The 27,947-nt window shown below is 40.8% G+C and overlaps 1 protein-coding gene across 2 annotated transcripts; it reads right to left on the bottom strand.

The window, feature by feature from the left end:
- Nucleotides 1-2,166: 2,166 nt before the first annotated feature.
- On the bottom strand, nucleotides 2,167-24,798 carry LOC139452111 (melanotransferrin-like). Of its 2 annotated transcripts, XM_071233431.1 has the most exons (15): nucleotides 24,685-24,798; nucleotides 22,788-22,808; nucleotides 18,335-18,479; nucleotides 16,878-17,002; nucleotides 16,288-16,386; nucleotides 14,799-14,957; nucleotides 13,781-13,971; nucleotides 12,417-12,735; nucleotides 10,779-11,025; nucleotides 10,114-10,229; nucleotides 9,603-9,719; nucleotides 8,856-9,029; nucleotides 7,755-7,949; nucleotides 5,085-5,160; nucleotides 2,167-3,683 (listed from the first exon to the last, which is right to left on the bottom strand). In XM_071233431.1, exons 1-15 carry the CDS (start codon nucleotides 24,743-24,745, stop codon nucleotides 3,431-3,433), a joined length of 2,298 nt encoding a protein of 765 aa, XP_071089532.1. In that variant the 5' UTR covers nucleotides 24,746-24,798; the 3' UTR covers nucleotides 2,167-3,430. The 2 variants fall into 2 exon arrangements, with proteins under 2 accessions (XP_071089532.1, XP_071089533.1); XM_071233432.1 differs by lacking the exon at nucleotides 22,788-22,808.
- Nucleotides 24,799-27,947: the final 3,149 nt, after the last annotated feature.

The raw sequence follows: 27,947 nt of genomic DNA, 5'->3' as shown, positions 1-27,947 counted from the left end.
ACATCGTGACCAGGTCGTCACTGATTATCTCCGACAAGAAGGCATACGGACATTGGACTGGCCCACTAAGTCCCCTGACATGTCCCCAATAGAGCATCTGTGGGATGTTTTGTTTGTTCGTTAGTTGTTTACGCCGCACTTAGCAATATTCCATCTATATGACGGCGGTCTGTAAATAATCTGGACCAGACAATCCAAACAATCAAGCCCGAGAACATCCCACAGGACCCGTGAACATCCTGGTTAGAATAGGTCTTCAGCAACCCATGCTTGCTGTAAAAGGCTGTTGGAATCGAGCGGTCAAGCTCGCTGACTTGGTTAATCAATTTTACCCATGTCATGGTTCAGTGCCGCTATGTTCCCCAACTTTATTTCCGACACTGCTCGGTAAACTCCATCGGCCGTCATTGTACAGTGTGTGATCATTTCGTGTTAGAGAATTAGTGGCCCAACTATTTTTCTCTCTTGTAATCTAATGACACTCTCAAACCATGTAATGACTGGATGTATGTTGTCTCTCATATGTTCGTTACTGTAATCTTGTATTGAAATGTTTTTTGTAGTTATGATTTGCAAACATTAAGGGAATTTATATCTACATTCAGATATTTCTCATTTCTCATATAATGGGTAGGTTTCTCTGCAGGATAAAGCCAACGGATAAAAATGATATCCGTTGGGGTCATATGCGGATAGAGATGCAAATATCAAAGGTCAAGTAGGACTACTTTCGCTGTTTATAAACAAACATGGCGTCGCCCTTGTCATTCGACGATGGAGTCAGAATTAACCATCGGGAATCTGGATAAACTACAGGGATAATTGCTCTCATTATCAAAAGAACAGTCTAATATACTGAAAATCAGTGTCTAACTGTGACGTAGCTATAAGTTTTGGCAACTTTGGAGATATAAATTTCGAAACAATTTTGCGAGGGCACGAGGCCTAGCCAAGCGGGATCAGTAGCCCTATCTGTGCTTGTAGACCTCTGCGGCTTGAAACCTTCTCCACAAATTAAAGTAGTTGGATTTTGCCGAAATATGTTTGAATTGTTACCTTGTTTCGTTTTGTCTACACTTCTTAACGTTATAACAGGACAGACCGACTGTCAACGTCTGACCGTGGCCGTGACGTCTCATAGACTAGGGTTAGAGTAGCTTCCCTTTGACAAAGGGCAGTTACTCTAGCGGACAGACCGATGGATTGCCGCGAAAGGCAATTAAAAACTGTTGTTTTGCGTGTATGTTGCTTCGCCACTGTATAAGAAACAGATTTCAGTTTGAACTATACTGTCTACTGTCACTGTCCGACTGACACATCACTTACCCTGTGACGTCATAAATATTAATGCGCGCATTTCAGGAAAACTCGCAATGTTTCGGTAATGTTTGTGAGAGAGGGAAAGCGATTTTAAAGCACAAAATTAAAGAATGATATTATATGATAAGGAGGTTATCACGCTTGTGTGTTTGGGGATGGTAAATATATCCTGTATTAGGAATAAACACTATGTATTTAGCTCACCAAGGCTCGCTAAATACAATGTTTATTCCTAATGCAGGATATTTACCATCCCCAAACACACTAGTGTGATAACCTCTATGTATTTATGGTCATTTTGGCCTCTTATAATTGTACATAGCTCGTTGTGAATTGTTAATGATATGGTTGGATAGCTTATGTTCAGCGCTTTATTTTGATACTTACATCTCCATTCTCCAGTGTAGATATTGTAGTTAGTTTGCTATTCGTGTTTTCCCTGTGTTTAGAAACATACGTTGGCTTGTCGCCCTGTCAGTGGGACGGTCGAGGAGAGGGTGTCTTCTTATGTCCATTACAAAAATCTGACATAGACAAATGAGGATATAGCTATGTAACGTTAATTACTGGGAGTAATAGCATGAGTGAGTGAGTGTTTGTTTGTTTGTTGTTTAACACTGTATACTCAGCAATATTCAAGCTATATGTAGCGGTCTGTAAATAATCGAGTCTGAACCAGACAGAGTGAGTGAGTGAGTGAGTGAATACAGCGCTATGCAGATTTCAGCAATATTTCAGTAATATAATGACAACAGATACTAGAAGTTGGGTATTACATAGAAGCTAGTGATACATCTCGGGTACATGAAAAACAAATTGTAAAATATGTGAATAACTCCAAAAAACTTATATAAAAATCACTTTATTTTACAAAAGTAGTTCTTATGAGATTTTCATAATGTACATAAGGTCACCATAATTACAAAGTGTATGTTTATGTACAATGTAAGAACAATCCAGTATAAAATTGTCAAACCCTATTTCTCTATAGTCATACATTTAAAAAAAAAATACCTTTTCAAATTGAATCATATGAATAAAAGTTAAGTAAAGCATTGATATCAACTGTAATTCAACAAAATTCTTTTGCAACTATTACATAACAGTACACATGTTCTAAGAAAATAGTCTTCAGACTAACTCTAAAAGCACTAATGGTACATCGTCACTAGCAAGTATTTTAATAACACATTATATTCAATCAATTAGAAATTTTTGTTTTACATGTTTTTACACATTTCTCCAAATCATATTTCCCCGTCAAAATCAGGATTGAGTTTGAATTAAGTTTTCCTTAAGGACTGGGAAATACATAGGAACTGGCAAACTAGCACCTTAATGAAAACTTCCTCTAACAATAACTCGAAGGCAAGCTGCACAGATGCAACTAATGCATTTACGTCCACTGATTTGTGACAAATGTTACATATATGATTTGTGGTTATGAACATATTATGTACACATGATATCTGGGTATAAAATATGATATTTACAATTCTAGAATGAGAAATGTTGGATATTCACGTTCTGGGCAAGATGTTCAAGATTGTTAGCAAATAAAAGAATGACCTGTTCTTGTTTTCAGATTGGTCATTTTGAGTTGATGAGTTAAGTTAACACATGACTTGCATTTATCATGTATAAATCTTTTAGCAAACCTCACATTTCTAATTAATAAAAAAAGAAGTGTATCACATGTTGAAAATTTCTCTTCGGCCAATATTAATTTCTCGTTAATGTTCTTACAACCAATATAACATGCATGAAAGAATGAAATAAATTTGACGTCAAATTTATTTAGTTTAACATCATGCCATTTTCATGAAGAAGCAATTCTTGCATACATTGTATTGCATCATTCTCTTCAAAACCAATGAAGGTCATATCAGTATTATGTGTATTTGTTAAAAATGAGGAACTGAATTCGTTCATCGAAAATGAACAAAATAAGTAACGTTTCCAATTTTACAAAATGTCTTAATTTTGATTTCTTAACTATTATAACACATATTGAGCATGTCTATCAGGTTTACTGAACTGAAATTTAGCATTACTGCTTTGAAATGATAGACTAACAGATCAAATCGTGTGAAAACCTCTTCTGAGGACACTATAACTTGAAGAACTGTACAGCAGCAAATAACGCTGCCACAAACAGGAAGCTGGGTGACACTGACATGGCCGAATCTGGGGACACGCACGTATATTTGTGAAGGTTTTCTATTTGGGCAACAAAGTCTTCTCCGAGCCAGTCGAGATAGTTCTGTCTGGCGTCTGGGATCCTCATGAGTCGCACGGCTGCATCCGTGAACATCAGGTCCGAGTACCACGTCCCCGAGTCAAACATGTGGAAGTCTCCATCACTGGAAACACACAACAGATTGAGTTAAATCAAACCTCCCCATCACTTAAAGTCTTTTTAATGCCACAGTCAGCAATATTCCAGCTGTATGATGACAGTCGTAAATAATACAGTCTGGACACAACAGTCCTGTGATTGATATCAGTCAGTAAGTGAGTGAGTTGGTTTAATGCTGCTTTTAACACTATTCCAGTTATATCGCGGCGTGTCAGCTTAATGTGGGAGGAAATCCCAAAGTGATGCAGGTCTCAGACCTTTGCCACTTCGGTGAAACCCACAAGCACAGGTATGGTGCTGACAAACCTAGAAACATAATCAGGGTGAACCGGGATTCGAACCAGCAATCATAGGTTTCTTGCATGCCCAAGGGAGGCAACTCTGCACAGCGAATCACTGTGCCACCTGTGCACCCGTGCCCCCGTGATTGATGTCATGAGCATGGATCTATGCAATGGGGATATGATGACATGCATCAAGCAAGTCAGTTAGCCTGACCAGTAGGTTGTCAGTCACCTCTTATAACAAGCCTGGGTTGCTGAAGACCAATTCTAACATGGATCTCTGTTGTATTTTTTTATGTCACAGTCAGCATTTTCACAGCAATGTAAAGGAGGCCTGTAAATGATCTGGGCTAGACAAACCAGTGGTTGACATCATGAGCAACTTCTCATGCCAGTGAGGAATGATGATATGTAATCAATCAAGTCACAGAGCTGGACCACCCGATACAGTTTGGTTGCCTCTTAAGATAAGCAATACTGATTTAAAGGAAGAGAGTATATGAATGTCAACTTCTTTATTATGAGGAACACAACGTATCGGAGTATATACTTATTCCATCAGGTAAAGGAGTCGATTGATGAAGGAGTAAGTATAAACTCTGAAAACATTGTGCTCCTCATAATAGTGAGTGAGTATGGTTTTACGCCACTTTTAGCAATATTCCAGCAATATCACTGCGGGGGACACCAGAAATGGGCTTCACACATTGCACCCATGTCGGGAATCGAACCCAGGTCTTCGGCGTGACGAGCGAATGCTTTAACCACTAGGCTACTCTACTGAGCCTCCTCATAATAAAAAACTTGACATCCATAAATTCTCTTCCTTATGTGTATCCCTTCTAAATGCCATCCAAAGACTTGATACTGAGTTTGGTTTAATGTCACTTTGAACACTGGTTCTGTCCCATCACGGCATATCAGCTTGATGTTGGAGGAAGGCTAGAAATGATGCAGGTCTTAGACGTTTACCACTTTGGTGAAACCCAAAGAAACAATATTAGTTGGGAGAAATGTACCTATCTACCCTATCATTAAATCAAATGTAATCAGACCATGATATTGTTCATTTTTAAACAACTGTCATTAAAATTGTGAATTTCCATTTAACATCCACTTACATGTCAGAAGAGAAGAATTGTTGTCCATAGTTAACCAGGTTCCAGAAGATCTCACGCTCTTGTGCACTCTTGAATTCTGTAGAGCCAAATTAATAGGTTAATAAACATTACAAAGATATAAGCCAGTTACATAACAGATCATGGTAATGACAAGAATAGCAACTGCAATAACAATAGTACATGCAATATATGGTGCCTCGTACAAACCTAACACATTTACTTCGTCTGAGTTGGGTTTAACACCGCTTTGAAAAGCACTCCAGTTATATCACGGCATGCAGTGATGCAGGTCTCAGAAGTTTACCACTTGTATGGGCATGGTGCTGTCATACCTAGAAACATAATTGGGGTGAACCAGGATTCGAACCCACAAACATAGGATTCTGGCGAGTCCAAGGGACGCAACTCTTCACACCTTAGACGACTGGGCCACCTGTTCCCCCATTAGCACATACAAATTCAACTATCTCTGTTTTTTCAATAACAGTTTATCCCTCCTGACAACTGACTTACTAGAAGTGACAACAGCACTGGGACACCTGTTCCACCATTAGCATTGTAGCGAGTGATCACTGTATCTCTGTTTCCTGACAACTGACTTACTGGAAGTGACAACAGAATTGGGCCACCTGTTCCCCCATTAGTATTGTAGCGAGTGATCACTGTATCTCTGTTTCCTGACAACTGACTTACTGGAAGTGACAACAGCATTGGGCCACCTGTTCCCCCATTAGTATTGTAGCGAGTGATCACTGTATCCTGACAATTGACTTACTAGAAGTGACAACAGCATTGGGCCACCTGTTCCCCCATTAGTATTGTAGCGAGTGATCACTGTATCTCTGTTTCCTGACAACTGACTTACTAGAAGTGACAACAGCATTGGGTCACCTGTTCCACCATTAGCATTGTAGCGAGGGATCACTGTATCTGTTTCCTGACAACTGACTTACTGGAAGTGACAACAGCATTGGGCCACCTGTTCCCCCATTAGTATTGTAGCGAGTGATCACTGTATCCTGACAATTGACTTACTAGAAGTGACAACAGCATTGGGCCACCTGTTCCCCCATTAGTATTGTAGCGAGTGATCACTGTATCTCTGTTCTTTCACAAACAGTTTATCCCTCTTGACAACTGACTCACTTACTGGAAGTGACAATAGCATTGGGCCAACTGTTCCCCCATTAGCATTGTAGCGAGGGATCACTGTATCTCTGTTTCCTGACAATTGACTTACTGGAAGTGACAACAGCATTGGGTCACCTGTTCCCCCATTAGTATTGTAGCGAGGGATCACTGTATCCTGACAATTGACTTACTAGAAGTGACAACAGCATTGGGCCACCTGTTCCCCCATTAGTATTGTAGCGAGTGATCACTGTGTCTCTTGTTTCCTGACAACTGACTTACTAGAAGTGACAACAGCATTGGGTCACCTGTTCCCCCATTAGTATTGTAGCGAGGGATCACTGTATCCTGACAATTGACTTACTAGAAGTGACAACAGCATTGGGCCACCTGTTCCCCCATTAGTATTGTAGCGAGTGATCACTGTGTCTCTTGTTTCCTGACAACTGACTTACTAGAAGTGACAACAGCATTGGGTCACCTGTTCCCCCATTAGTATTGTAGCGAGGGATCACTGTATCCTGACAATTGACTTACTAGAAGTGACAACAGCATTGGGCCACCTGTTCCCCCATTAGTATTGTAGCGAGTGATCACTGTGTCTCTTGTTTCCTGACAACTGACTTACTAGAAGTGACAACAGCATTGGGTCACCTGTTCCCCCATTAGTATTGTAGCGAGGGATCACTGTATCCTGACAATTGACTTACTAGAAGTGACAACAGCATTGGGCCACCTGTTCCCCCATTAGTATTGTAGCGAGTGATCACTGTGTCTCTTGTTTCCTGACAACTGACTTACTAGAAGTGACAACAGCATTGGGTCACCTGTTCCACCATTAGCATTGTAGCGAGGGATCACTGTATCTCTGTTTCCTGACAATTGACTTACTAGAAGTGACAACAGCATTGGGTCACCTGTTCCCCCATTAGTATTGTAGCGAGGGATCACTGTATCCTGACAATTGACTTACTAGAAGTGACAACAGCATTGGGCCACCTGTTCCCCCATTAGTATTGTAGCGAGTGATCACTGTGTCTCTTGTTTCCTGACAACTGACTTACTAGAAGTGACAACAGCATTGGGCCACCTGTTCCCCTATTAGCATTGTAGCGAGGGATCACTGTGTCTCTGTTTCCTGACAACTGACTTACTAGAAGTGACAACAGCATTGGGCCACCTGTTCCCCTATTAGCATTGTAGCGAGGGATCACTGTGTCTCTGTTTCCTGACAATTGACTTACTAGAAGTGACAACAGCATTGGGCCACCTGTTCCCCTATTAGCATTGTAGCGAGGGATCACTGTGTCTCTGTTTCCTGACAACTGACTTACTAGAAGTGACAACAGCATTGGGCCACCTGTTCCCCTATTAGTATTGTAGCGAGTGATCACTGTATCTCTGTTCTTTCACAAACAGTTTATCCCTCCTGACAACTGACTCACTTACTGGAAGTGACAACAGCATTGGGTCACCTGTTCCCCCATTAGCATTGTAGCGAGGGATCACTGTATCTCTGTTTCCTGACAACTGACTTACTAGAAGTGACAATAGCATTGGCTGGGACAGTCCCGAGATGGCACTGGGCGAACTTGTCTATGTTCACCCGGCTGCCGTCTTTGCACAACAGCTCGTAGTCGTCTGACCGCCGGTTCCTCGCCCACTTGGCATGGTTACGTCCATCAGTGTTGTCTCTCACGGTCAAGTGACGCACAAACGATACGTCACCACCACCTGGATAAAGCAGTGGCATAACTGTGTTCATGTATCAATAGTGGACAGTTTTTTGTTTGTTTGTTGTTTAACGCTGCACTCAGCAACATATTCCTTTTAAGGCAAGTATGGGTTGCTGAAGACCTATTCTACCCCGGAATCTTCACGGGTCAATGTTAGACAGAGTTGTACATAAAACAAATGTTCACTCAAACAAATTATATGAGAGTGTTGTGCCTAAAAGCCTGAACAAATTTCATTTATGTTTGTTTGTTTATTGTTTAACGCTGCACCTAGCAATAATCGAGCTATATGATGGCGGTCAGTGAATAATAATTGAGTCTGCACCCGACAATCAAGTGATTGATATCATGAGCATAACAGTTTAAAACTCTGAGACTTGATGAGGATTTTTAAAGCGTTATCGACACGTGTTGAGATATTTTATATCAAAAGACACATTCTTCCAACTTTTCCAGTTTGTAAACAGTAATAACCAGTGTCATGAGTGCAAAAGTACAGCAGGAAGACTAGTGATGTCATTCTATTGTGAAGTTTTGGTAGCTGATGATGTCACAATGGTCTGTAAAGCATTGGGATGCAATATGTTGAAGCTATATCTCACACGAGACAATCTCACCCAAGCAATATCTCCTGTGGAAGCCAGTTTTGGCTGACAAATAATTTTGACCTCTTTGTTTGTTTGTTTGTTTGTGTAACATGTCTATTGACTAAATCAGCAGTACCCAGCTATATGGTGTCAGCCTGTTAATAATTGAGTCTGATACAATGACTTAATCAACAATGACTTAATCAACCATTAATCCACTGAGTCAGCTCTTACAACCAGCACGTTGCTAGGACCTATTCGAACCAGGAATCCCCACAGGGTTTGTTACGTATCAACAAGGTGACAGTTGGACTCACGTTCCACGAGACATCTGAAGGCGCCGCTGGCCCCATAATACTGCTCCTCACTGTTCCGCTGACACTTCCTGTAGCCCCCAGCGGCACAGCCCTCGCAGAGGCTGATGGGAGTTTGTTTTGGGTTGTACTCCTTGTCCAGGGCCCCCGGGATGCAGCTCCGCACAAACAGCTGGCCTGAAACATTATTGGACAGCGGACATGTTTATGCTGTAGTCAGCAATATCTAGGCTATGTCATGGTCCCTTGTAAACAGAGAAACAGACAGAAATAGACCTAAAGACCACATATCTGAGAGTGAGTGACTGAGTTTGGTTTCACACCACTTTTAGCAATATTCCATGGCGGGGGACACCAGCAATGGGCTTCACACATTGTACCCATGTTGGGAATCGAACCCAGGTCTTCGGCATGATAAGTGAAAGCTCTAACCACAAAGCTACCCCACCGTCTCACAGATCTGAGAAATGAACCACATTGGTCCATTTAAATAAAAACTAAATCATTTACTCCAATACATTACTCAATTTATTTTCAAAGATGGTGCCCTGATATGTCCTATGTTATAATTATTTGTCCCACACATACCAATATTTTCAAAGATGGTGCCCAAATTGTCTTGTTTGGAAACACATACCGATATTTTCAAAAATGGTATCCTAATGTATCTTGTTTGGAAAGACATACCGATATTTTTCAAAGATAGTTCCCAAAAATGTCCTATATTATGATTATTTATCAAACACATACCAATATTTTCAAAGATAGTGCAGTCGTCTGGAAGAAACTGCTCCGTCTCGATGTAAATGTTGATAGGAATTATCCACCCATCGCCACGCCCTATGCCAGGCTGACACGCCCGCTTGCCTGCAAGTCAATATTCAAGTCATCTTGAGAAACCACAAATTTTACTTAAATAGAACATACACACAGTTGTCATGGGGATACAAGTTTCAACATCAATAGACATAGTGAAATCGATAAAGTATAACTGGTGAAAGTTGTGTTGGGAAGAATGGGGAAATCTTTGACTCCCCAAAACACTGAAGGTAATCCAAGAACACCTACAACATATCAAGAATAGGTTTATGGTATCGAAAAGTATTGACTTTCATGTCTCTGTACACATGAGAAATGTGAGAAATAAGATACCCAACACTATTGATTACAATATATACATCACTCGCATCAAACACAGACCTGTCTGTGTCCAACATGTTTGCTGCTCAGAGTAGGTGAAGCTCTCCTAAAATCTGCCCACCTTTCATATTGAAGAGTGTTGTGATCTTGTCTGTTTTCCGTGCTGCTGCCACCACCTTGAAACTCATGGACATGTCACCATAGTCCTCCGCCGCAATAGGGATCAGGTTAAACCGTCTGAACACAAGTCAAACCAAAGATTTATATACACAGCAAGTCTTACTGCATAGGACTATGGAGTCCAGGACAAACAATTGAGTGAGTGAGTTGGGTTTAACGCCGCTTTTAACAGTATTCCAGTTATATCACGGCGTGTCAGCTTAATGTGGGAGGAAAGCCCGATGTGATGCAGGTCTCAGATGTTTACCACTTCGGTGAAACCCACAAGCACGGGTATGGTGCTGACAAACCCAGAAACATAATCGGGGCGAACCGGGATTCGAACCCACAATCATAGGTTTCTGGCGTGCCCAAGGGACGCAACTCTGCACAGCTAATCGCGGCGCCTCAGACGACTGGGCCACCCGTGCCCCCGACAAACGATTGAAACATTTGACAAAATGAAGAAGGTTGTAAAAAATAATGACTTCTCAGCATTATCACAGGTCAACGGCCTCTCATACAGGTATGAAAAGTTGAAGTTTTATAAATATTTTTTTTTATCATTATTTATCATATTTATTGTTATAATGCGACAACATCAGCAACCTCCGCACCACTACTGACCTGCCAGCAATGTAGATGTCTCCAGCATCTAGATTCATGAGGTCCGCATCTCCCTTAGCGATCATGTCCATGCACTGGGTTGTGTTGGCGCCCAGCAGACAGTCAATCTCGGGCTTCAGGTCCTTGGCCTTGAACGCCATGATCATGGACTCGCACTTGATCTTCTCGGCGATGGAGATGACGCACCAGCGGGCCATGTCCAGCGGGCACCGACGCATCTTGTTCAATACATCAATGAAATCAGGGCCTGTTGACAGGTAGAATTGAAAATACTCTGTCAGATAAAGAATTCAAACTGAGGTATATTAACAGCATACAATATGTAACCATGGTAACTGAGCCAGAACAGTGCCCCAGAAAACTGTTGCAATCATTGAGTATTGACTCACATGTAATCCTTCTCATTGAGTATTTATCTATATCATCTATATGTGGATATTCAATATATACTCCCAAGGGTGCCCATAATGGGGTTTAACGTTGCATCCAAGATTATTGTACTTATAAAGCAATGTGCATGTGCGTGTGCGTGTGTGAGCTGACCAGTCCTGGTTTTAGTCCCATAATGCCGAACGCCAGACAGGGTAACAACAAGTACAATATTTTAACGTCTTTAAGTATGATGCGGTCGAGGATCAAACCCCGTATGCTCTACCACTAGACCACGGACGCAGTCCAGGTGCCCTTCTACTGGATATTTTAAACTAATTGTATCTAATAAGCATCTGTCCATGTTCCCCCCCCCCCCCCAAGTGTTTCACATGCTGCATAAGCTAACAACAACAACAACAACAACATATAGATAAGTTACTATAGCATAAGCCTGTACCTGTTTTGTGCATAATTTACAATTACCACATTTATTCATTACTGGAACAGCCTCAGCTCATCAGCTACTTTTAACATGTTTATGGACAAACCTGGGTATACTGAATGTATCTACCAACTTGCAGGGAAATATGGAACTTATGGTACTGTTAACAAAGTTCCAATCATATCAAGCAAAGGATAATGTCCTATCAATATTTTCTGAAAATCAGGAAAATGTCCTATTCTTGTATTGACAACGCTACTTTGGACAATCACCTTAACCACCAGGCTCCCTGACCTCCCCGATGTCCACATGCAAACATGCTGTATAATTCATATAGTAAGTAAGAGTAAGGTGTTTACTGAGGTCTTAGGACCCATGAAGATCCGGGTTAAAAGAGGTCTTTGCCAACCCATGCTTGCTGTAAAAGGATACTATGCTTGTTGTAACAGGCGACTAACGGGATCAGGTAGTCAGACTCGCTGACCTGGTTCATGCATGTCATCATCTTCCAACTGCGTAGATCGATGATCATGATATCAATCACTGGATTGTCTGGTCCAGACATGATTATTTGTAGACTGACGTCATACAGCTGGAATATTTCTGAGTGCAGCATTTAACAAAAACAAACGAACAACAGTCTTAGCGATATTCCAACAATTCCATAACAGGATCAACCACAATAACATGACCACGTGCAATGACCACTTGTGGAATGGAACCCAGGCTTCTGGGGTGATGAACGAACACCTTAACCGGCTACTCCTGCCCCTTGATAAATCACTGAAATCATTCCTCAATCTGTGGCCATCAAGGTCACTTACCAACCCATTCGTAGTAACTGGCGTCAATGTCCTCTATCCTTTTGGTGGTATCCGAAAACATCAGGTTCTTCCTTGTGTATAGGTTGCCTGAATCATCGTAAATCTTCTCAGATTCGAAGATCTTGAAAGTGTCGTAATATGGCCCGCCAAGTTTGAACCATTCCACAGCCTGAAGGATGAATCTTTTGAAGCCATTGACAACCGATTGCTCTCGTACAGCAGACGTCATTACAATGTGGGAGGGAATAATTCCCCAGTTACATTGTTCAAATTCTGACACAGGACGCTGGCTGCCATCTCGACAAAGTAGCTGGAAGTTCTGTAACATCGACGATAATCAGTTGCAATTTACGGCATGTGAACAATAAACTATGACAATGAAGGTCAAGGGCATGAATGACACATATAATAAAATATGATGAACAAGCTATAGTAACTTAATTTTTGTGAAATATTTTTCTATGGCAGTATTATTTTAAACACATGGCAAGCTGACCTGGATGGAAGTTAACAAGATAATTACGAGCCAATCAGACAGCTAGGTTTCAAGACAAGAAATGATGAAGGTCTGCAAAATATCAAGTCTGGATCAGACAACCAGTGGGTGATATTATGAGCAACAATCCAGTCAGGGTACAATGATACACAATCAAGCCATCAAGTCATAAAGCCAGACTAACAGATCACTAAAGTCACCATGCATAACATGCACAGTGAAAGATCGTACCACATCATTTTATGGTCTCTGTTAATACAAACATGCGATGTTTGTTATAGATCCCCACTGAAAACTGCCATATCTACAATATCCTCATCCTCATAACCTAACCAGCTATCCTAGCACATGTACAACACATTCAATCATCATCAGAAATCCCCAACTCACTTACAGTGCATATACTCGCTATCACTTCTGTTAACTAGAGTTATCTCCCTTAGACTGTAAACGACAGCTGCTAACACTAAGTTGCTGGAGACATTTTCCTTGATTAAACACCCAGGCGTATATTTCTTTCAGACACACTTTACCCCATGTGCTTAATCACAAAGATAATAATGGAGAGAACCTGTGCATAAAAACTTCCTAGTGAATCCAGCGTTTACTAGAGACCAGAAAGTTTATTCAAGGCCCTCCGTTTAATCGAGGAAAATATCCCCAGGCCAACAAGTGAGTGAGTGAGTGAGTGAGTGAGTGAGTGAGTGAGTGAGTGAGTGAGTGAGTGAGTGAGTGAGTGAGTGAGTGAGTGAGTGAGTGAGTGAGTGAGTGAGTGAGTGAGTGACGGCGGGGGACACCAGAAAAGGGCTTTACACAGCATGCTAACAAGAGAGCAGGTCATGAATGGAAGATGGTACAAGAAACTTACATCAGGTGTGAACTGTGATCCCTGCTGTGATGTCATCATTTGGACAGTGTCATGGCGGAGGAAGGTGAGGTCACCATGTCCGTTGGCCATACAGTTGAAGGCTCCGTCGAACCCGGCCGAGGGATCACTGGTGGTGCATCTCTCCTCCCCTGCCCCACTGCAGGACTCGCACACAGAGGTGGGGTTGTTGCCTGGGGGAGAGTGAGAGAGTTACTACATAGTCAATAGTGAGTGAGTGAGTGAGTTGGGTTTAACGCTGCATTTAACATTATTCCAGTCTTATCAGGCCATTAGGTTAATGTGGGAGGAAAGCCCTTAGTGATGCAGGTCATGGAAATTTACCACTTCGGTGAAACCCACAAGCATGGGTATGCAGACAAACTTAGAAACATAATCGGGGCGGACCGGGATTCGACCCACAATCATAGGTTTCTGGCGTACCCAAGGGACGCAAATCTGCACAGCGAATCGCAGCGCCTTAGACAAGTGGGCCAACCGTGCCCCAACATAGTCCATACAGTCAGCACTTACTACACAGTTACTACAGTTACTACAGTCATTGGTTACTATCCTCAGTAGTTACTACAGTGCGCCAACTACTACTGTATTACTGCACTGAACGATGTCACCGATTTCGTACAGTTGACTCCAGTGTTGTGTCTGTGTTTATGATTAAATATGCAATCTGTTTTATTGTTGACAGATTAATAATTATATTAATAAGAATTGACTTCAACATGTTTTTGCAATTATGGAGTTATAAACATAAAAACTGGTGTTCACACTTTGCATTAATCCACTACATGTATTTACAACAGCGTGCACACATCAGGTTTTCGCGCTGATCATTTGGGTGTTCTTAAAACTGCATTATTTTTATACTATACATTTATATACCGCGGGTAGGTACTAGTATCTGCTCAAATGTGGTATATTAAAACATATTGCAACATTCCGGAAACTGTCAAAATCAGCAACCCTGCTATTACTACAGTGACTGCAGCACAGGAGACCTCACCGAAAGGGTTGTAGAAGGAAGTGAGAGCTCCAGGTAGGCACATCCTGTTGAAGAAGCTGGTAACGGATTTGACGACGGCGTTACACTCTTCCACTGGAATCCTGTTCCTGTCCAACAGTTCAGCGATGGGATACAAATACCCAGCACTCATTCCGATACCTGCAACACAATAAGATGTCAGGTGAGGTGAAATGGGGTTTCACATTGCGTCCAAGATTATTGCACTTTTATAGCGACGTGCATGCATGTGTGTGTGTGTGTGTGTGTGTGTGTGTGCGTGTGTGGCTGCTTGTACTAGTCAGGGCTGATGCCGATTTATAGTGCTAGTACACTGAGATACCATGCCGCAGTTTAAAATGAAAACCCCACTCAGACACAGTGACTGACTACGAGCCAACCAGTCCTTGTTTTAGCCCCTTAATGCCGAGGCAGGGTAACAACAAGTAGTATTTTTAAACATTTTTTGGTATGATGTGGCCAGGGATCGAACCCACGACCTTCCACTCTCCAGGTAAATGCTCCATCCACAAGACCACGGAGGCGGTCAGGTGTTGAAAAGAGATGGATGCCATGCTCATGGTACTGTTCAACAAAGGTAGTTCAACAAGGGTAGTTCAACAGAGGCAGTTCAACAGAGGTAGTTCAAAAGAGGCAGTTCAACAGAGGCAGTCCAAAAAAGGTAGTTCAACAAGGGTAGTTCAACAGAGGTAGTCCAAAAAAGGTAGTTCAACAGAGGTAGTCCAAAAAAGGTAGTTCAACAGAGGTAGTCCAAAAAAGGTAGTTCAACAAGGGTAGTTCAACGGAGGCAGTTCAACAGAGGTAGTCCAAAAAAGGTAGTTCAACAAGGGTAGTTCAACAGAGGCAGTTCAACAGAGCCACCTTGGTACCACCCAGTTGATGTTTGTACAATAACATGACAGACACACAAAAAATAACCATGTTTTATGGTTTGTTTGTGTGCCGCTTAATGCCACACTTGGAAATATTTCAGCTATATGACGGTGGCCTGTAAATAATTGAGTCTGGACCAACACAAGCCTCGATCCATGCAATTCCGACACAATGACATGCAGTCAACAAGTCATTAACAACCTGTTCACTTTAGTCAAGTCTATACCTGGAATCCCGACCCATGAGGATCCGGGGTAGAATAGGTCTTCAGCAACCCTCGCTTGCTGTAAAAAGCTGCTTGTCGTAAGAGGCGACTAATGGGATCGGGTGGTCAGACTCGTTGACTTGGTTGATGCATGTCATTGATTCCAATTGTGTGGATTGATGCTCATGATGTCAATCACTGGATTGTCAGGTCCAGACTTGATTATTTACAGACCGCCTTCATATAGCTGGAATATTGCCGAGTGCGGCGTTAAACAACTTTCATGAGGTGGCACAATACTTCATAAAAGAAGAAAATAATAAAAGAGAACTAGAAAGTCAAAACCAATTGGTATATTGGTAGAAATCTAAAGGTACAATGTTTTCAGATTACCTGGGAAGCAGATATTTTTCTTGTACAAGGCATCAAGGCGGACAGGGTTACTCTGTCGGTAGACTGCCACGGCGTAGTAGGTCGGCTTGTCCTTCACAACTATAACACACGGCAAAGTACATGAGTGAGTGAGTGAGTGAGTGAGAGTGAGTGAGCAGAATGTGATGTGAGAGGAAATCCTCAAGTTCTTTGACATTTACCACTTTGATGGAAACTGTCTGGTGCTGACAGACCAAGAAAAATTAATCTGGGGAAATCTAGGATTTGAACCCATGACAATTGGTTTCTCACAAGCTTAAGGAAAAACTCTACACCGAGCACAACTTGTTGCCATGGAAACGTAAAAAAATTAAATTTCTAAAATTCCTCAATAGCAAAAGGCACCAGTTCAGTATGTGTCTGGTAAACATGCAAAGTTTTGTTAGAAAGTATTGAATGGGTTTTGAGTTATGCTCTGGAAATGAACTCTACCCTTTGATAAGGTCAAGGTGAGCAAAAACCCAAGGTCAGCAGTGATCAGTGGACATGATATTATCCTAACAGCAGCTTAAACAGAATATAAAATAGTCTTTGAGTAAACTGAAACTCACTGTCTTCATAATTTTCTGCCAATATAGGCATCATGTTGTGATATCTGCCAGAGTAGTAACCTTGACCTGGATCCAAGGTCATCAGGTCAGCTTGGTCATTTTCGATCTTCATCATGCACTCAAACCTGAAAACATGGTCAAACAAATGTTTAGCTGTAAATAAGTTATCTTGTAAATCGTGTGTTAATGAAAAGGCATGATAGGAATCTTTGATAGAGAGAAAGAGTGATTGAGCATGGTTATGCCGCTTATAGCATGTTATAGCAATATTCCAGCAATATCATGGCGGGGGACACCAGAAATGGGCTTCACACATGTACCCATGTCGTCAATCAAACCCGGGTCTTCAGCGTGACAGGCGAACGCTTTAACCACTAGGCTACCCAACCGCCCCAGTAAGAAAGAAAATAGTGGCTTATACACTATACCAGGTGTACACTGACACATTTCAGGAACATCCAGGATACCGGAGTAGCCTGAATCCTTAAGGGTGCTTGTGAAGGTCAGGGAAAAAGTCAGGAATGGGGAGGTGAGGTGAAATGGGGTTTAACGTCGCGTCCAAGATTATTGCACTTATATAGCAACGTGCATGTACATGTTTGTGTTTGTGTGGCTGCTTGTACTAGTCCGGACTGATGCCTATTTATAGTGCTAGTACACTGAGATACCATGCCGCAGTTTAACATGAATACCCCACTCAGACACAGTATACTGACTCCGAGCCGACCAGTCCTTGTTTTAGCCCTTAATGTCGAGCGCCAGACAGGGTAACAACAAGTACCATCTTTTAACGTCAACTAGTCCGAATACAGCAACTATACAGCAACTAGTCCAAAGTCCAGTTTGGTAAAATGTTGTTTGCTCAAGTAATAAACCATGATAACAGTACATATGTCAGCAAGTTACAATCTCCTGAACAAAATGCCAAGAACAAATTCCTTCCAGTAGACTCAGAATGTTTTGCCGCAGAATGCTATTTTTCAGTGAGTGAGTTGGGTTTAACGCTGCTTTGAAGAGTATTCTAGTCATATCACAGCGTGTCAGACTGATTTGGGAGGGAAGTCCCAAGTGATGCAGGTCTCAGACATATACTACTTTGGTGAAATCCAGGAGCATGGGTATGGTGCTGACAAACCTAGAAACATAATCGGGGCGAACCGGGATTGGAACCCATGATCATAGGTTTCTGGTGTGCTTAAGGGATGCAACTCTGCACAGCGAATCGCAGCGCCCAAGACAACCCCCGCTATGCACTAGTAACTAATAAATGTCCGATCATATAAATTATGGTTTAATGCATATCCCAGTGGGGGACACCAGAAATGGACTTTACACATTGTACCAATGTGGGGAATAGAACCTGGCCATGTCATGACGAATGAACACCTTAACCACAAGGCTACCCTACTGCTGTGATCTGGCAGAACACACTGTGATGGGCAGGGGAAGCTACTTACACGTCCACACTTCGAACACATGTGAATGTAGAAGGGATCACTTTATACCCGGGAACGCTGGTGTCGAATCTGAAGGTATCTAATACTGTCTGCAGCTTGAGGCATTTGGCCTCTTCATCGTCGCTCACCACACACCACCTGGTAGCTGAAACAAGAACATACATTTATGTCATATGGTGTGCCAAGGGGCTTCACAAACCTTGAGAGTTCGCATCATGATGGTGAGTGAGTTAGCAATATTCCAGGAATATCGTCGGGGGGGGGGGGGGGGGGGGGGGGGGGAACCAGAAATATGGGGGGGGGGGGGGGGGGGAGAACCAGAAATGGGCTTCACACATTGAACTCATGGTTTTGTTTGTTTTCAGTTTAACCCCGCACTCAGCAATATACCAGCTATATGACGGAGGTCTGTAATAGAGCATCGATCCACGCAATTGAGATACGATGACATGCATCAACCAAGTCAGCAAGCCTGACCACCCGATCCCGTTAGTCCCCTCTTACGACAAGCATGGTCACCTTTAACGACAAGCATGGGTTACTGAAGACCTATTCTACCCCGGATCTTCAGGGTTTACACTTAGTAGATACTAAAACTAGACTGATAACCTTGAAAATGCCAATATCACCACCAAGGCCACAATAACATATAAATTACTAGATTTTCACTGGGTATATGTTTCAAAATGTGAGGCATGAAGAACTTTTTTCTTTTTTTTAAAACAGACTGTTCAAGGCATCTGTGTATAATAACTGTCCATGGATGTGATTTGCATAAAGAAGAAATGTTTGGCTGGACAATGTATATGGTGTATATCCTCAGTAACAAAGGAAGGGAACACACAGTTACTTATATGCATGGTAGGTATTCAAACAAAGAGGGGTTTTATAGTTTGGAGTGAGGTGGTGAGGTGAGGTGAAATGGGGTTTAACATCGCGTCCAAGATTATTGCACTTATATAGCGACGTGCATGCGCGTGTATGTGTGGCTGCTTGTACTAGTCCGGACTGATGCCGATTTATAGTGCTAGCTCACTGAGATATCATGCCGCAGTTTTAACATGAATACCCCACTCAGACACAGTATACTGACTCCGAGTCGACCAGTCCTTGTTTTAGCCCCTTAATGCCGAGCGCCAGACAGGGAAACAAGTACCATCTTTTAACGTCTTTTGGTATGACGCGGCTGGGGATCGAACCCCGGACCTTCCACTCTCCTGGCGGACGCTCTACCATTAGACCACGGAGGTGGTCTGGAGTGAGGCGTGTGGGCGGGGGTTGTGAATATGGGGTGGTGGTGGTGGTGGAGATGTGAAAAAGCTAACACTAGGAATTAAACTTGTTTATCCTAATTTATGACATATCATACCCTGTCAATAAGCAGTCAATCTAGTGGATCAACATAGCTGAGATCAAGTGTCAGTAAGCTCTGCCCTATTAAAGGTTCCTTGGTCCCTAGTCCTTATATATCTTGTTGGCATGGCAACTTACACTCAGGGTATACAATGATAAACATTTACTTCTTCCGCTCAAGATTTACGTACTCCATCGGAGACAATAAAACAATTACAATATGGTCCCCAGGGACACTTAGCGACTCATCAGCCACTAAAGCTAGATACTAAGATAAAAATATACAATGAAATACTGTATTAATGCCAAAATATGTTTGAGATAGTAGACTAAAACGTTTTAGTAACCCCAAATGAGGCAGGTCCTAGAGGTGCTACTGACAAACCCAGGATCATGATCACAAAAATCACATTAACAGATCCTGGCGGGACTAAGGGGAACAACTGAGCACAGTGAATTATGACACAATATAACATAGATATGCGATAAATAGTTTATTCTCCCTGCAGTATCTCACTGTACGATAAACAATTCCCACGGGTCGTTTATTTCATAATTAGAACTGGTGTGCATGGCCCCACTCCCCAGGGAATATAGGAAGTTATCTCCGATCTCCTGGATGATGGAAGAAGACCACTATCAGAACCATAATTACATATCATGAAAGACAAAATTGTAACAAAATAACATTCTTTTGTAAACAATGAAACAAGAATAGTCACTTGACCATAGTCAAAATCATTCTGAAACAATCAGAAAAAGCTCCCAGTCCAATAAACACCAATAAATAAATACCAATAAATAAACAACAACCAATGATCATGATGATGCAGTCCCAACTTTTAACGTAAATAAGAAACCCAACATTACTTAAAGCAGCTTATGTACCCTTATCCACAAAGCAATTACCGTACTCGATGTAATGAGCGCCCAGGGTGCTCTCAAAATTAGAAATAGGGGGCTCTTATTAGAATATTATTTTGGTGAAAAAGGATAAATTTTGTGGTTTATGCTGACAGCCTGACAGCCTGAAATGTTTATGTCCAGGATTTAATTGCCCATAATTAAGGATGCATATAACACATGAGTGCATATTATACGCGAATAAATAAGTCTTGTGTATAACGGTTAATCGAAAGGGGTGCTAATTGGGATTGTTCACTAGCCAATATATTAACGAATATCGCCTGGGTGCTTATTACGTCGAATATGGTACATACAATTTCACAATAGCAAGATTCTGTGTTTTCTTGAGACTGTCCTTCATTCTACATGTTCCAGCACTGTTCCTGTACCATGTATACAGCTATAATTTATAATCACAGAAAATTGTTGTGTTTATTGGACAAAAGTAGAATGGAACCTGAAAGATGATTAAATTACAATGATTACTATGATTACCCAGCAGAATTTTAAGACCAAATAGTTCACAGTTCCTGCAATGTAAGAAAGTGTAACCTGGCAACCAGCAGTGGAGGGAGGGATGGTGAGGTGCAACATTGAGGGTTGAGCTTTTAACAAAACAAAGTTGAACATTTCCAGCTGTGTCAGCGTGTGTTTTGCATGTGAGAATCATGAAAATATGACTGACTTCACACAACTATCAACTTAGGGAATGAAGCCTGGAATTAAACATACATAGCAAGTATACGGTGTACGCCAAATTCTAAAGTTTATTTTCTTGTTTTACAAAAGCGTCAATCTTCACGATCTTAATTTTCCAAACTTTCAAAAAGTTTAAACTTGTACATGTTGTAAAATGCTATTTTTATTTGAAAGTACTTTTTTCAGATTAAAAATCACTTTTGTAAAATTAAAATTAAATGAACCTCAAATCAACCTGACAAGTGCATTTATTTGGTGTCCTGCTGCTTGTCATTTTGACACAGACAGCTTATTAAATAGTTCCGGCCTTACCATGCTTACCATGGTAACAATTAATAAACAACATTAACATGATTAAGCAGGGCGGTCATGGTGATAGCATCCGCGCTTATCCAGCATATATACTCATCGACAAAAGAAACGTGAATACCATACATGTTGGTAAATATATGTAAAATTACTCATATTCAAGAGATATTAGATTAGTTAAATGCAAAAATGAACAAACTGGTATGTTGTGTGAACTGACACCCGTGAACGAATCGCATGTGCTGTCATAGATCCATGACACAAGATGTGCCATTTGGTTCATGCAGGATTAGCGTGTAAAGTTTGGAAATCACATGCAGCATATTGTGACAAGATTAAACGTTTAATGCCACACTGAGCCATATTCCAGTCTGGACCAGACAATCAGCGAGCCTGACCACCTGATTACGTTAGTCGTCTCTTACGACAAGCAGTCGCCTCTTACGGCAAATATGGCTGACAACCTATTCTACCCCAGATCTTCAAGTATTGGTAGTAAATGAGGCCACTTTGTTTATCATAACAGACTGGAGATAATCAGATAATTGGGGGTTGGGTGATCAACAATCATTGCAAAATGGGAGGGAAAAATGTGAACAACCAAACATAAAAACAACATCAAATATATTCAACAGTAACAATAATAACAAAAGTCCAGACAGTAACAGTAACACCTGTCTCACAAATACTAAACACGCCTTAGTGAGTACCCATGCAAAACATGAAGGATAATTCAATATGAACGTTATGTTTATAACAATATAACAATAGGCATGATAGGGAAGATCTTAAGTTTAAGTTGGAAATGTTTTAAGGGACTTATTTTCTCTCAGTATCAGGATGACAGTTCCACTTATCAACAACATTGCACCGGAACATGCTGAGGGGGTATTTTTTCATCAGTGATTATCACTATAACTATGGTAACAATTTTTTTTGTCAGAACACTGTCATTCTTTTGTATGTTTGGGAAAGTGTAAAAAAATGTAAATGTTTCAACACAAGGCCATATTTCAATGGTTAATTTTCACCGTTGAACATGTTGAATAAATGCTCATAACTCCCTAGTACATTTATGATCTACGACTTAAGACAACAAATAGCCAACATGTTCATATATAATCAATAATGATCAAACACATTATCTTCATGGGTACTCAGAGTGCAATGTACAACTGTATACTACCTCGGTCCCCTGCAACAAGATCTGGAAACAAGGGTGATATGGATTGTTTATGATGAACAAAATGTACAATAAACTATACATGTTATGTGTTGATGTTGGAAGGAGTACAATTTAGAATAATGCAAAAAAGATCAACGTGAGTGACAACAGGTTTGTGCTGCTGTCAGCTGAGTGTCAGTAGTATTATGATGTCCTGCAAAGATAGAATGAGTGAGTTAGTGAGAATGGTTTACACTGCTGTTTGCAGTATTCCAGCAATAGCACAGAGGAGGAGGACACAATGAAGAGGCTTCACACATAGTACACATGTGGGGAATCAAACACGGGCAATTTGGCAAAGTCTTAACCACAGGGCTACCCCACGACACAGTGACTAACCAGTCATAAGATGTCAGATAATCCAATCTCATTAAAATCAGATCTTAGTTCTCGCTACCGCTAAACAAAGATCTGAGGACATCCCATTAGGGGTCATGTCAGAACCACCTTTCATCCGACCAATCAGAGCGACGCTTACCAGATCATGAAAGTGACAGTCGGAATGTTATTTCTAATCATGCAGCCTCGAAAACGTTAAAACGGGGTATTCCGAACGATAATTATGGGCTTAACAACTGAATCTATACAATCTAGACCACATGTTAGCCATTCTAGAACGTTCTTTTGTTCAGGTTTCAAATTTTTAAGCGAGAATTTGTCAAAATATGTTTCGAAGCGTAGTCGCCAATTTGAAATTAGTGCCGTTAAGCACTAGAAAGCTGCCTCCTGATTGGCTAATGTTGACTTCTTGTCAGTAATTACATTTGTCGGTCAGAGTTTGCGAAGGTCGGTCTGACTGACCCATAATGGGATGTCCTCACATCTTTGTTTAGCGATAGCGAGAAGATCTGATTTTAATGAGATTGTCAGATAATCTTACTCAGACTCAGATACACAAGGACATCACTATGTAGTAACAGTGCAACCAAAACTTGTAGAAAATCTAATATGCCACAATGAACACGGTAATTCTATGAGAAAATGTTTGAAACTTTATTACCACCGTCTAATAATACGACCACAAGAGCGTTTGGCTACAGTGCCAGAACCCTTTTTCCTAATCTGGTAAATAATGCCCTGTGTGAATTGGCGACCTTGAGGACAATGTCCCTAGATAATCAACTACCTCAGAACTAAGAGTTAGCAGACAATTAATGTGACATCCTTTAGAATGATCTGTAAACTATCTTGGCCAAGCTCCACTAAACATATTAAAGATCACCTTGTTGTCACCAATGCATGACAGTGGATAGATTAATTGAGGTTTCTTGCACCTAATTATCCATTCAACAGTTTATCATTCTGTTAATGCCACATTGTATAATGCCAAGGATCACACAGCTCAACAATGCTCAGAGTAAACTGAACAAAACTGAACATTAGTAGTGATACTAATAGTACAATATGAACGTGACGAATATATTACATGTTCGCGTATAAACCCTCGAATTCTAGAAACACATGTTAAAACACTTAAACAAACTGTTTGGGTGACACACAATCAACTTCTATTATAATTATGGAAATCAGTATGACATTCATAACCTCTCAAGACTATGTATGGGATTTGAAATTGTCTTCCTGAATGTGAACAAAATTTGAAAATAACATAAATCTTTATACAGAATCAGAGAATGTATCAGACTACACACATACATATATCAGTCATTAGTAGCTACTCTAGGTCTAAGGTTTATCCCAAATTTAAAATTAAGTGTTAACAGTTCTGATTATAAGAGTTGTGTGTATGAGGAAATGTGAGTCATAATATTTTTGTATACACCTGTACCGTATTGTCTTATTCGAGTATAGGGTTTACCTGTGTTGTCTGTATATGATAATTAGCAAATGTACTTACGTCTATCAGCAAGCGCGGCGGTAAGAAACGCTAAAACTAATATTTTCGAGTTCCAATGCATGATTACTGAGTGGTATTCCTTCCAACCACTACACTTCCGCCATTTGCATTCAAACCGTGTCACCGCTTTCGCACCTGAACAAATAGTGCGCATTAGTCTGTTATCTGTAATATATAATTAACGCAAAGTTTATTGTTGTAGTATAGCAACCTATCGCCATATAGATCTTATAGTAGTTTTCCGTAAGTTGTCATAATTTATTTGTTTATTTCATGTGATGAATCTGTTTACACCTGTGCGCGAAGCAATACATTGTCAACTGCGTACCTATACCGGTGTCCAGGTAAAAAAAGTCGCCCGTGACAGTAAACCCGCCCGGGTACACCAATTCAATGGTTTAAACGGTATTTTTGCACTCTAAGCTTTTTATACACACAATGAAGGAATAAGAATATCACGATAAAACTATTTGGAAATTGAATTGTGATTATGTATATGAATATTATTGAATTTATTTAGGATACCCTATGGATAGTTTTTAGGTAGGTGAAACGATGGGATGCTCTAAATTCCTGAACTATTACAAGTGACGTACTACTTTTATTTGGGCATTCGAATTTATGACGCATGATAAATACTTCGATTGATACGGAAAAGTGTCCGTTAGCAAAATATGACATGTAGTCGCCAATAACAATTATAGTCAGTATATAGATGCTTACTTCGGTCACTTATTTTACACTTACATACGGACTTTGTAAGTAGCTATATCATGAATTCTGCGGACTGTTCAACCCAACTTTGCGGCGTTCAACAGTATACATGATATAGGGATGGGTGTATCCTCGATTATCCAGTGTATTATATCGGCATTACGCTAGATATTCGAGAATTTGTGGAAAGATATTTTGGAAAAAGATAACCCGGTCCGAGAACAGCTAATGATCACTAACTTTGCTCCTGGATTCCATTTGTCCAGTGCTTATCACCTATCGCTAATTAACTGTTGGCTTCCCTTGTTACAAAGTATCCACTTTTGTCATCTTATAACTGTTGTTCTTGCGAAAGCCTATTGGGGTCAAAATTGAAATATGGAAAAGACACGAAAATAAATTCGTTATAACGGAAAAAAGATTCGTTATTATGAAAATAAATTCGTTATTGCGAAAAAAGATTCGTTATTACGAAAAATAGATTCGTAATTACAAAAATAAATTCGTTGTAACGGAAAAAATACGTTATTACGTTACAAAATTTGTTATATCGGAACAAATATTCGTTATTACGAAAATACATTCGTTATTGTGAAAAAAAGATTCGTTGTTACGAAAAAATGATTCGTTATAAGTTTTTATTTCCGTAATAACGAAATTTTTTTTCGTTATAACGAATTTAATTCCGTAATAACGAATCTTTAGTCCGTTATACCGAATTTCCTTTCGTGTCCTTTCCATATTTCAATCTTGACCTCAATAGGCTTTCGTATGTTCTTACATGTATACATTTATATGTTCTCTGCCTCATATCATTCATTCACCTGATGAGGGAGTAAGCATATACTCCGAAATGCTGTGTTCCTCATAATAAAGAAGTTGACATGTATTGCATCCATATATTCTACCTCAACTTGGCTTTACTTTCGCCAGAACGACGACCGTGGGCGAAATACGTATAATGTCGGAAAGCGCACGTAAAATCTCCAGAAAATCATCATCAGAATAACGGTTGACGCACGTCGCTGAGGTACGAATGCACAATTCATCGTCCAGCCAGGTCGTCACTGCAGACTTTTGTTCTTTCCAATCCGCGGGGATTCTAGCCTCGATTATCCAGTGAAATTTGTCATAATTCTATTTTGATAAACTTATGTAACTGAGATATAACACACTTGGTAAGACCCGTGAAGATCCGGGGTAGAATAGGTCTTCAGCAACCCATGCATGCTTGCCGTGAAAGGCGACTAACGGGATCGGGTGGTCAGGCTCGCTGACTTGGTTGATGCATGTCATCGATCCCAATTGAGTGGATCGGTGCTCATGATGTCAACCACTGGAATGTCTGGTCCAGACTCGTGTATTTACAGACCGCCGTCATATAGCTGGAATATTGCTGAGCATGGCGTTAAACAACAAACAAACAAACAAAACAAACAAACACTCTGGGTAATATACAGACAAGGAGGGTATGTTTAATGTCGGTTATGACGATGGTTACAGGTAAAACACAACATTAGTTCTAAAGAGCTATTATTCCGACTGATGATTTACACTCGGCGTTTGTTGACCACAAATGAGTGAATATTGTTTTACGCAACACTCAGCAATATTCCAGCTTTAACACGACAGCCTGATGAAAATAATGAAGCTCGGGTCGAGAGACCAGTGATTGATAACACGAGCATCGGGGTATACGCATTACATGTGGCCACTCGGTCCTCATAAATCGAGCATGGGACCTGATCTGACCCCCTGAAACCCCCCCGAAGCAAGGCCCGGTGGGCCTCAGTGACCGCCGGGTCTGTCTCACTCAATCCCGTGATCCGTGAAGATCCGGGTTAGAATAGCTCATCAGCAACCCTTGCTTGTCGTTAGGCGACTAACGGGATCGGGTGGTCAGGCTCGCTGACTTGATTGACGCATGTCATCGTATCCTAACTGCGTAGATCGATCTCATGTCAATCACTGGATTGTCTGGTCCAGACTCGATTATTTACAAACCGCCGTCATATATCTAGAAATATTGCTGATTGTGGCGTTTACCAAGAAACAAACAACACACTCCATCCTGAAATGTGTTTCGGAGTTTTGTTACGGAGATCTATTCCTTCAAAGCGGTCGTAAAATATTAGTAAGTACTCGCATACTACTTTGTGAAGTATTTACAAATGTCTTGGCGTAGAGGGCCCTATATTTGACTCATGGTCTGTTGCAAGCTTTCAGTCCGGACATGGTAATTAGTGGATATGGGAAGATGAGGTACACGTACATTGTGGAATGGAATCATACGGCAGCCATTAACTGCTAATGTCTTCTCTCAATGCTTTTAAATTCATTAACATAGTTTACAATATATTTTTGTCAAAAAATGTTTTGTCTGTGTATGGGATGAACGTTTATTGATGTTAATGTCAACCAGTTAACTCAGTGTTGAAATAATGGCAACATTAAAAACTATGTCAGTTTGCCTGTCAAATAGGTATGCCACAAACTGTTTTGTCTCGTCTTCTAAAGTCAGTTAACTCCCTTGCCTCGGGAAGAAGGTT

The sequence above is a fragment of the Haliotis cracherodii genome, unplaced genomic scaffold (assembly GCF_022045235.1).
Source record: "Haliotis cracherodii isolate W230 unplaced genomic scaffold, xgHalCrac1.p SCAF_9, whole genome shotgun sequence".
Lineage (NCBI taxonomy): Eukaryota > Metazoa > Mollusca > Gastropoda > Lepetellida > Haliotidae > Haliotis > Haliotis cracherodii.
This window is presented reverse-complemented; position numbering and strand designations above follow the sequence as displayed.

Bases quoted from the DNA above. Each gene is read 5' to 3' on its own strand.
- LOC139452111 (XM_071233431.1), bottom strand. From the start codon at position 24,745: ATGCATTGGAACTCGAAAATATTAGTTTTAGCGTTTCTTACCGCCGCG. The intron at 9,030-9,602 runs GTATGTGTTTGA...ATAATGTTTCAG, and splicing joins CACTATCTTTGAAAATATTG to GCCAGCTGTTTGTGCGGAGC. The intron at 7,950-8,855 runs GTGAGTCCAACT...TGCTTTATCCAG, and splicing joins CTTCAGATGTCTCGTGGAAC to GTGGTGGTGACGTATCGTTT.